The sequence below is a fragment of the Piliocolobus tephrosceles genome, chromosome 14, assembly GCF_002776525.5.
Source record: "Piliocolobus tephrosceles isolate RC106 chromosome 14, ASM277652v3, whole genome shotgun sequence".
Taxonomy (NCBI): Eukaryota; Metazoa; Chordata; class Mammalia; order Primates; family Cercopithecidae; genus Piliocolobus; species Piliocolobus tephrosceles.
This window is the reverse complement of record NC_045447.1, coordinates 3,477,315-3,488,681: the sequence shown is the minus strand read 5'-3', so window position 1 is coordinate 3,488,681 and position 11,367 is coordinate 3,477,315. Positions and strand designations below refer to the sequence as shown.

The 11,367-nt window shown below is 53.8% G+C and overlaps 1 protein-coding gene across 2 annotated transcripts in view; it reads left to right on the top strand.

The window, feature by feature from the left end:
• Positions 1–11,367, top strand: part of COL5A1 (collagen type V alpha 1 chain) — a 202,711-nt gene that overhangs the window by 142,613 nt on the left and 48,731 nt on the right. For both annotated transcript variants that reach the window (XM_023188991.3, XM_023188994.2), the window contains exons 32-36: positions 2,966–3,019; positions 9,042–9,086; positions 9,222–9,275; positions 10,358–10,402; positions 10,826–10,879. In XM_023188991.3, the coding sequence (XP_023044759.1) occupies positions 2,966–3,019; positions 9,042–9,086; positions 9,222–9,275; positions 10,358–10,402; positions 10,826–10,879 (252 nt within the window). The remainder of the gene's footprint in view (positions 1–2,965; positions 3,020–9,041; positions 9,087–9,221; positions 9,276–10,357; positions 10,403–10,825; positions 10,880–11,367) is intronic.

Below are 11,367 nucleotides of genomic sequence, written 5' to 3'. Positions count from 1 at the left end.
TAACTTCCGGCCGTGTTAGGTGCCCCGGTGCAGGCAGAGGGATGTTCCCACGGTAACTTCCGGCCGTGTTAGGTGCCCCGGTGCAGGCGGAGGGATGTTCAGACGGTAACTTCTGACTGTGTTAGGTATCCCGGCGCAGGCGGAGGGTTGTACCGTCAGGTCTCCTCACCTCGCATCCGGCCGTGTTAGGTGTCCCGGGACAGGTGGAGGGATGCTCCAGCGGTCCTCCTAACCCTGCACAGGTTCATCTGCTCCCCATCCTTGGGGGCGTGTGTGACACTGTGGCTCTCAACCTCCACCATGTTCACTGCCTTCTGCATTAATTTGCTGAGTTGAAAGGAGGCTTTTGGGCGATAAGTCTTCTGTCCCAGGCGGCACAGGCACCTGGGATCCTTATGGGGTTCTCCTGGAGTGTCCTGCAGTCTTCTGCACCTGTTGCTTGGCTGGTGGCCCTTGTCCCTCGGGTTGTCCATACCCAGAATCCGTGGGACAGTCGCCTCTCAACTCCACTGCACTGGCGATTTGAAGGCTATTTGCTCATAATGGAGTATAAAAGAAAAAGGAAACCTTTCTTATGTGAAATCGTGTTCAGGTTTAAGTGAAACAGCTCCTTGAGGCTTTGGAAATCATTGAAAACGTTATTTTTTTTTTTCAAATCTCACATTTTATTATTCATGGTTCTTCCTTAAAGAATAACCAGCTGCCTGCACTGGAGACATAATTAACAGCTGAAGCTGGATCGTCTTTCTCAGATCTGCCTGTGCCCGAGGCACCTCCTTTTAGCCTCGGTACCTTTTCGGTCTCACTGGAGCAGTCTTGTTAATAGGAGGATGGGCGTGGTGGCCTGGGGCTTCCCTCCAGGTATTTCCATTCTCATTAAGGAAATGCTCCTATCAGTCCTTCCTGTGGAATGTGAAGCCCCCTGCCACAGGTGTGTAGACGCACACCCCACATGCAAGAGAGCTTGCTGTGAAACAGGAATTTCATTTAGGATTTAACAGTGGCTCATTGAACGTGGGTGTGATGTAGCTGCTGACCGCAGCATCATCACCCGAATGTGGTCAAAGGGGCTGATGGGCACTTTCCTCTCTGTTAATACAAATCCATCTGGGAATGGAGAGAAGAGGAGAAGTTTGGGAGAGATGGGTGGTCTAAATCAAGTCCAGGCAACTTTTTGGAAAGGAATGGCACGTGTTCCTGGGCAGAGACTAGAAGTAGCCATCAGTACAGTGACCTGGTTTCTGAACTGAGCTCTGTGTCACCTGCACTGAAGTTTCCTGGGTCCCACCCCCTGCCTGGATTGGCAGGTGGGTGTATGAGTAGGTTGGCTGAACACAGTCCCCTGTGAGAAATACAAGGTTTGGACATGTATGAGCTCTTCGTGGATACAAGTGTGCATTCAGGACAGGATTTTAAGCCAGACAAATAGAGACCTGCCAAAGACAGTGGCCAGCGCCAACCCTGCGGACAGCTGAGCGGCCTCACTGCGGTGATGCTTCTTGCGTGGGTGTTTGGATATTCACCAGGTCAGAGTCCCTAAATCCATCTCTGGTCTGTGTGCACCTTGCAGACTTCTAGAATTAAAGAGCTGGTAGATGCTACAGTCAGTGCATAAATTTGCATTCATTCCCAACTCTGCAAGCTGCTGTGCTTTATTTAGAGGGATTGTGGGACGCCAACACAACATGCACGAGGCACAGAAAACACAATGTCACAGTGCGATGTTCATGTCTCACCTCAGTTCAGCTCAGCAGTGTGTGTCCCTTTCTCCCAAACACCAGCCACCCTCCTATGGACACGGGCGCGTGGGGGATGGTGGCGGGGGAGGGAGCATGATGAAAACTCCATTTGGGTTTCTAGAACTGAAGCCTGTGAAATGCTTAGGAAATATTTATTGAGTAGAGAGGATGGATAGAAGGGATAGGTGGGTGGGTGAGTGGAGGGGTGTGGATAGGTAGACAGGCAGATGGATGAATGGGTAGGTGGGTGGGTGTGTAGGTAGATGGATAGACAGATAGGTGGGTTGGTGGGAAGAGAGGTGGATGAAAGGATGGGTGGGCAGGTGGGTAGATACGTAGATGGATGGATGGGTGGGCAGGTAAGTTGACAGGTGGATGAATGGAGGGGTGGGTGTATAGGTAGACAGGCAAATGGATGAATGGGTAGGTGGGTAGGTAGACACATGGATATTCACATAGGTGGGCTGCTGGGCAGAGAGGTGGATGAATGGATGGGTGAGCAGGTAAGTAGACAGATAGATGAATGGAGGGGTAGGTGGATAGGTAGACAGGCAAATGAATGAATGGTTAGGTGGGTGGGTGAGTATGTAGGCAGGTAGATGGATACATAGGTAGCCAGTGGGTGAATAGGTGGGTGAATGGATGTGTGGGCAGGTGGGTAGACAGTTGTGAATGGAGGGGCGGGTGGGTAGGTAGGCGGATGAATGGGTAGGTGGGTGGGTGGGTAGGTAGACAGGTAGATGGATAGACAGATAGATGGATAGACAGATAGGTGGGCCAGTGGGTAAACAGGTGGATGAATGGGTGGGTGGGTGGGTGGGTAGACAGGTGGATGGATGGGTGGGCAGATGAGTAGACAGGTAGATGGTGGATGGGTGGGTAGACAGGTGGATGAATGGAGGCCTGGGTGGATAGGTAGACAGGCAGATGGATGAGTGGGTGGGTGGATAAACAGGCAGATAGATGAATGGGTGGGTGGGTGGGTAGACAGGTAGATGGATGAATGGGTAGGTGGGTAGACAGGCAGATGAGTGGGTGGGTGGGTAGACAGGTGGATGGATGAGTGGGTGGATAGGTGGGCAGGTAGGTAGACAGGTAGGTGGGTGGGCAGGTGGAGTCTGGGGCAGAGGCTGTGCACTGGCATGCAGGCGGTCCCCCAGGCTGCCCATGCAGCATGACTCATTCCTGGCCCAGCTCTTATGCCTCCTCCTTAAACTCTCTTTCAGGGCTCTATTGGATTCCCTGGATTTCCTGGTGCCAATGGAGAGAAGGGCGGCAGGGTAAGGACAGCCTGGCCCCTGGGCAGGCAGCTTGTTCGGCTGCCTCGGTGCATAGCGGGTTGGTTCTCCAGCTGATGGCCTGTTTATTTGTCACCCCTTTTGCTTCTGAAACTGCTCTCCTGAATGGCTGGCCTTAAGCTCTTGACCTTTAGCACCAAGCCCTGGTGTCACTTTCCAGACATTGGGCTAGGCAGGTATGTGATAGGACGGGGCAGAGGCAGGAGGGAAGTATGTTGAGAAAATGGAGCTTTCTGATTAGCGCCGCAATCCAGAAGGCTCTTTCAGGTCATTCTGAAAATCAGATTCTTCTCCTCTACCCAAGTGGACTTTTCCTCCAAGCTAATTTTAAAAGGAAGGGAAAAAGGAGATTGTTTTTTCCTTTTAAAAATGTCCTGCTACCTACCGTTGTCCAAATTTAAAGCCATTTAAATTAACATTAACTTGAACAGGGTTAGCGAGCTGCCATTGTCATGAACACCCACCAGGTTGCAGTGTGGTTCGAGTCTCTTTTGTTCTCACCCTCAACAAAGGAACCGAGGGCCGGGCTGAGGGAGCTGTGTTCTCCCCACACCTTCTGGAGCCCCCGCTGGCCCAGGCCTCCCTGAAGGAGCTGCCCTGGATGCTTGTTAGTGAAATCACAGTGCCTGAGCATCGCCACTTGGGGAAACAGGAGAGAAATGGTCCTCAGGCCTTGGACTCTGAGCTGGCCTTGTCCACGTGGCATATGGGGGGGACAGAGGCCAGTCTGTGGTGTACATGCAGGACAGTGTCTGCAGAGCAGGCCCAGGGGACCCACTGCCCAAAAGATGGCAGAGCTCACACCTGCCTCGTAGCCCCAGCCGCAATCCTGCGGCCCCGCCCAGCCCATCCTCCTATGCACCATCCTGCTCTCCCAGGGCAGACAGAGCTACAGGGTTGCAGCTCCCTCTTGGGCCCGTCCCTCCTGGCCAAAACCTTGTGAGCAAACAAATGTGTTCTGTCAGATTCACAAAATAGGAAAAGGAAGACTGTTCTGAGTGTAAGTTGACAGCACAGACCTGAGGAGACTATTATTTCCATCTACACCCTTCTCTGTCTCTGTACTTCTACCCGTCCATCCATCCACCCATCTATCCATCCACCCATCCACCCACCCATCTATCCATCCATCCATCTGTCCATCCATCCATCATCCACCCGTCCACCCACCCACCCATCTATCCGTCCATCCATCCATCCATCATCCATCCACCCACCCATCTATCCGTCCATCCATCCATCTGTCCATCCATCATCCATCCACCCGTCTACCCACCCACCCATCTATCCGTCCATCCATCCATCCATCTATCATCCATCCACCCACCCATCTATCCATCCATCCATCTGTCCATCCGTCATCCATCCACCTCTCCACCCTCCCACCCACCCATCCACCCACCCATCTATCTGTCCATCCGTCCATCCGTCCATCCATCCATCATCCATCCACCCATCCACCCACCCACCCATCTGTCCATCCATCCATCCATCCATCCATCCATCCATCCATCATCCATCCACCCATCCACCCACCCATCCATCCATCTACTCACCCATTCATCCATCCATCCATCCATCTTCTATTATCTGTCTATCTCTGTCTGTATCTATCCAACCCATCCACCTTTCCATTTGTCACTATCTAGCTGTCATTCTTCCTCTGGAGACCTGGCTAGTGCCTTTGGGGATACACTGTCTTCTGAAATACTCTTAGGTACCACTCTGAGAAGCATGGGGAATGTGGGGTACCCCGGTACACTGCTCCTGTGCTGGGGGGCCTTTCACCCTGCACTGTAGTGAGAGTGTCTGGGGGAAGAAATGTCCTTCTGCAGCTGGTCATGGGATATGTGACCACAAGCCCTTTCCATGGAGGACCATGTTGGACCAGGGACCTCTTGGAGCACCTGGAGCCCTTGCTCACTCCCATGCTCCTGACTGGGGCTCTGCCCCTCATGCGTCTCAGCCTCCCCATCCCCGAGCCCAGGAGCTGAGATGGGTGCTCCAGATGTCCTGGGCATCGGCACTGTGGGTCACCAGACATAACACAAACCTGACTCAAGCCCAGACCTGCCAGGCACCACACGCCCCACTCACACATGGGAGCCACTCACAACCTTTCTGTAGCCTCTGGGTGTCTGACCCTGCCCAGGGACATTTTGTTCACCACTGCATCTGGTGCAGTGATGAACCAGATGAACCCACAACACAGACCTCAGGCCAAAAGGGCGAGGCTGTTTGCTTCCCCCTGAGCCGTGGTGGTGGTGGTTCAAGCATGTGAGTTGGAGCCCTGGACTCCTTCATCTTTGCCATCACAGCTCTTCAGAGCCTCCCATTCAGGATGCTGAGCATAGTCTTTACCCCTGTGAGCCTTCGGTGGCATTGTCACTGCAGAATGACGCCGGCAGCACTGCCCGGCTTTCTGGACAGGGTTGATGCTTTGTGCCAAGTTTAGGGAATGACGGAGAGTGTGGGTGCCCTCTGGTCTAGTAGGTTGGGCTTCCTGAACAGGGAAGCCCAACAGGAAGCTGGGGGCTGGGCTGTCCTTGCAAAGGGACCCTTCCTCTTTGGTTGACTGCAGAAGCCTCACTCAGGTTACCCAGAAGCCTGTGGGTGCTGGCTTGTCTTCTGCGCCTTGGTGAACAGACGCTGCCTCCTGGGTTTCACCCTTGGCCGCCCTTCTTTTGCCTTGGGCTTTGGACTTGGTAGTCTTCGGGGCAGTCCATTCACTTAAATAGCACATGCATCACAGGTCCTTTCTACGCGCTGGGTGCTCTGCTAGGCTCTGGGGACTCTGGTGGTCAAACCAGACATTCCTCTGGCATCCAGAGAAGAACACCACCTAGTGAGCAGCAGTCAGGAGTGGTGGCTGTGACGATGAAGGACAAGGGTGAGTCAGGGAAAGGTCATAGGCACCAGAGTCTGACCCAGAAGGTACAGGGAGGCCTCCTGGAGCAGTGGCATTTTTGCTGAGCCCTGTAGGAGGGACAGAAGTGGATAGGTGAGGTATGGAAAGCAGGCAGAGCTATGGGGTCAGGAGATGAGGAGGCAGGGGCTGGCACAGGGCCGAGCCTAGCAAGGGAGACGTGAGTGGGCTGTGGGCTGCAGAGCCTGCTGGGGCGGCCAGCTGCTTGGGGGAAAGTTCTTTATCCCAAGGCACTGGGACCTACTGAAGGTTGTAGCCACACAGGGAGGGAGTGGCACCGAAGGTTGTAGCCAGAGGGAGTGGCACCGAAGTTTGTAGCCAGGGGAAGTGGCACTGAAGGCTGTTTGAAACAGCTCTGATCCCAGTGTGGGGCAGGAATGGGAAGGGGACCATTCCAAGGATGTGAGGGGAAAGCCAGTGGGATGTCTGTGCTCATCCAGAGAGGTATTTTATTCATTTATTTTATTTTTTTGAGACGGAGTCTCACTCTGTCACCCAGGCTGGAGTACAATGGTGCAATCTCGGCTCACTGCAACCTCCACCTCCCAGGGTCAAGCGATTCTCCTGCCTCAGCCTCCTAAATAGCTGAGATTACAGGTGTGCGCCACCATACCTGGCTAATTTTTAAATTTTCAGTAGAGACAAGGTTTCGCCATGTTGACCGGGCCAATTTCAAACTCCTGACCTCAAGTGATCCGCCCGCCTCAGCCTCCTGAAGTGCTGGGATTATAGGCGTGAGTTGAGTCTCCATGCCTGGCCCAGAGAGGTCTTTTAAAAGATCTTGGATATTCTGGCCAGACGGATGCTTCTAGGTGCTGGGATGCCAGGCCTGAGTGTCTGCATGCGTGCATGCATGTGTGTGTATGTGCATATGTGTGCGCGTATGTGCCTGTGTGTGCATGTGTGTGTGTTTATGCAAGTGTATGTGTGTGCGTGTGTGTGTATGTCTGCCTTCCATATGAGGGCTGCCTGCCCTCTGTCTGCCTGGTCCTACCTTCTGCAGAGCTAGTGTTGGTCTGTGGACCTTGACACCTTGACTATGGGCCAGACATGGAAATGGCGGGAACATAAGCTGCTATGTCAAGCCAGTTGAAGCCAAAGGAAGAGGAGTGGGTGTGAGCAAAGTGCTGCTTTGCCCCTTGGTCCTTGGGCCAAGGAGGGATCCCAGGAGCCCCTTCCCAGGAAGGGGGAAGACCCGCCCTTCAGATGCACCTGCCCACCAGTGGAAGGCCTCTCCTAGCTGTGTTTGGCTTCTCCAGCAGAAGGTCCCCTCTCAAACTGTGTTTGGCTTCCCAGCACGGCCATTAGTGGGACTGTCCACTCTTTCCTAAGGGCAAGAAGACAGGTGCCCACAAGCAATTTGCCAGGGAGAAGGAAGGTTAAAGGGACTAGGGGATACATTCTGTTCCACAGCTCCAGTCACAGGGACTCGAAATTCTTTGGCTTGAATTAGTTTATAAAGAAAACAGATGAGCAAGACGCCTGCTGGGAGCGCCAGATGGTGATTTGGCTGAGCGGGTATTGTGCTCCCTGCCAGGGCCCTCGCGCCTGTGCCTTGGGTTGCAGTCGTTTGTGTTGCAGGATTAAACCTGTGGTCCAGGTCATCGTGGGACTGTTTTAGGGTAGAGGGTTTTCATTCTGGGGGAGTATGGGAATGTGTCAACCTGGCAGCGGGAGCTCATTCGCACCTAAATGCCGGGAGGAACCAGGTTGGCCGTGGGCGTCCTTGCCTGTAGAATGCCTGTCACTGGAAGAAAGCAGATGTTTCGTTAATTTTCATATGCAAATATTTATTTGAAGCCAAAGGATATCACCATAGTAATTGAAGAACTGGAACGGGAGCGCATTGTTAAAAAGCTACATAATTAACTCATCATCATAAATGGTTTTATTAAATGCATTTCAAAATGGGAGGCTCTAGGAAGCAGTTTTGACTCTGGCAGCAAATGAATGAAAGATGATGAGAGGAAACTTCTCAGGTGGCCTCCAGCCATACAGAGCCACCTTGGGTGGAGCATCAGAAACCAGTCAAGATCAGCCGGGCGTGGTGGCTCACAACTGTATCCCAGCACTTTGGGAGGCTGAGGCGGGTGAATCACGAGGTCAAGAGATCGAGACCATCCTGGCCAACATGGTGAAACCCCGTCTCTACTAAAATTAGCCAGGCATGGTGGCGTGTGCCTGTAGTCCTGGCTACTCGGGAGGCTGAGGCAGGAGAAGCGCTTGAACCTGGGAGGCAGAGGTTGCAGTCAGCCGAGATCACACCACTGCATTCACTCCAGCCTGGTGGCAGGGTGAGACTCTGTCTCCAAAAAAAAAAAAAAAAGAAAGAAAGAAAAAAAGAAACCAGTCAAGTTCAGGAAGCTGAGTTGGGACCCGGTGGGGATGTAGGGGGTGGTGCACGTTCAGCCCCTGGCTTCCGTGCACTGTAGATTTTCTGCATCTTCCAGCTCTGATATCTTTGCACTGCATTTGTTTTCTGTGGTTTGGAAAATGCAAAACAGCAACAGAAAAAAGAGTATAAATTCTATTAGAGGAGAAGCCGATGACTCTTGGATATATGATTTATATATTAAATTGCAAGTTTGCACGTCTGCAGAGCCTGTTGAAAATTTAATGGCTAATATTCTTAACTGTAGCAAAAGTAAATTATGTATGAAAGGGGTTGACTTTCTTCTCTTTTCTTGCAATAATGATTTCCCTCCCTGCTGAGGACAGAGAGAGAGAGAGAGAGAGATGAGGAGGAGGGGAAGGAGGGAGGAAGGAGGAGGAAGGATGTGGTGGTGCTCTAAGGAAAGAAACCAGATAATAGTATAAACATCCATCAGACTGCAGGAGGAAAATTGGATTTCAGCAGGACTTGTGCAGAAGAGCAAAGCTCTGTGTGTCGGGTGTGCGGTGAGCGTCTCGCCCTGATAAATCTCCTATTAAAACACGGAAAAGGTGGGTGGCAGGGAGGCCCGCGTTCCTCCTAGCCTGCTCTGAATTCAGAGTCTCTCAATAACCCGGGAGAGAGCTGCCACCTAAGCAGGGCCGGGCATTTAGAGAGTGACTGACCAGCCCCTTCTCTGATTCTAGGGGACCCCTGGAAAGCCGGGACCGCGGGGGCAGCGAGGCCCAACGGTAACCGCCCTTTCAGCTTGTGGGCATGTCTGGGACACGGGAGTATGGTTTAGGGAGCACGTGCTGGGGGCTGGGGGAAGGCGGTGTCTGTGAGTCAGGACTTGAGCTGACTTTCCTTCTCTCCCATCTGTCCAGGGTCCAAGGGGTGAAAGAGGCCCCCGGGGCATCACTGGGAAACCTGGCCCCAAGGTACGTTTCTGGCCTCCTGGGTGGTGGGTGGCATGAAGCCAAGTTGCAAAGCTACAGAGATACGGAGCATCTGAGGGTGTCTGTGACCATTTTTATTTAAAAAAAAAAAAAAAAAAAAAAAACCAAAACCAGGACCGTTTCTTAGGTGTATTTAAGAAGAAGCTTGTCCCCTCCAGCAGCCTCTGGATGCCTTCGATGAGATTTAATTAAGTAACTGAGAACGATGGTCATGAGATGTGGCCCCAGCAGAGCAGGGGCAGGGCCTCGCCCCAACACCTGGGACCCCAGAGACAGCAGCAGGGGCCAGGTCCACCACAGACTCACCCGCCCTGGTCAGGAGGCCCTCTTTCCTCTCTTGAAAGGGGTTTGAGAGCTGCAGAGGCCTCTACCAGAACTTTCTGGCAGGGAAAGGCCCAGGCCGGCTTCGTGCACATTCTTCCCACTGAGGGACATTGAAGCCACTCCTTGGGTGGAGAATCTGGACACAGACCCAACAGGTGGGCTGCTCCTACCTGTCCAGGATGCCACTCCAGAGCGGGTTCCTGCTGGGATGAGTCTTCCAGTGGCTGAGGGGCCGAGCTGGCCTGTCCCTCAGCTGACCGGAATGTACCCACAGGCTACCCTGAACTCCTCTGGAACAAGCTCTGGGGCACTTCTCATGCCCGGTGAGCTGACATGAGGCTCATGTATGAGAACTCAGAGCAGCAGCTGTCATGTGGGGGTGGCCCTAGTTCTGCCTCTGCATGACTTTTCGAGGCGCTCGAGGCTGGGCCACAGCCTTTGTCCCACTCAGGAGAGTACTCTGGAAATGTCCAGCCCTGTAGACACTGGGCGATCAGCTGCGTGCAGAGGCGGGGGACAGGCTGGGCGGTCAGCAGCGTGCAGAAGTGGAGGACAGGCAGGCTTTAGTAGCCACAGATCAGCGCCAATGCCTTCTGCCCCTTACTGACGGTCAGGGCCACCTTGAGGGGTGCACGCAGGCAATATTTGACTCAGACATTTTGATGACATTATGGGCCAGAGTCTTTTCATCCAAATAATAACAATCATAAGCTTTTCCCCATCTCTCCTTCCTTCTCAAGGGCAACTCCGGAGGTGACGGCCCAGCTGGCCCTCCTGGTGAACGGGTAAGCAGCTGGAACCTTCGGGGGTGTCTCCGAGGGCAGAGCCTGCCTCGAATGGCCCCTGCACTTTGTTCTGGGGTGGGCTGGGGCCAGGGAAGCCTCAGACCCTGCTGAAGGGTAAGGTTTTCCTAAGATCCCAAGGTAGGTCACGCCCAGGGAGTGAACTCTTCCATACATCAGGGACCTCGACCCCAGCCCTGGTCTTGGGGTTTGGGAATGGCCGAGATGACAGGAAATGGGTCCCAGGCTCCATCCTGCCCCCAAGGGTGGGGCAGGGTGAGGGAGGGGCTGGAATAATAGAGGAAAGTCCATGGGGGGGCGAGAAATGACACCTGCATTCCGAGAGCCACCGGCACAGACACGTCAGCCACAGGAGCTGCTCGGAAGAGACCTCTTTTCCTCAAACTGGCCTTTCTCTGTTCCCAGGGACCCAATGGACCCCAAGGACCCACGGGATTTCCTGGACCAAAGGGCCCCCCTGTAAGTAATGGCTTCCTTGCTGGGCCAGCATTGCCTGTCCCTTCCGACACCACCTGCTTTTCTCCGAGGTCTGCCGGGAGCTCCTCACCGTGGCCGGTGGGTGGAGGGAGGCCCGAGGTGAAATTCTGGCTGCTCAGATGAGGGGGAGACCTCCGCCCAAGGGTACTGCGGGGCAGTCTGTGACTGTGTCCCATTGCCTGGCCGCGGGCGCTGGAGAGAGCTGCGCGCTGGGATCCTCTCTCCTTTAGACTGAAGTGATTTTCTCACCGAATTCTGTGTTAGTGCCGTGGGGCCGCCATCACAAATGACCAGGAACTGGGTGTGGCTTAGAACTGGGTGTGGCTTAGAACTGGGTGTGGCTCTTCTCTCACAGCCCTGGAGGCCAGAAGTTGGAGACCAAAGTGGTCAGTCAGAGCGGGCACCTTCTGGAAGCTCTAGGGGAGACGGGGTCCCAGGCTTCTCCCGGGGCGCTGGTAGCTGCTGCCAGT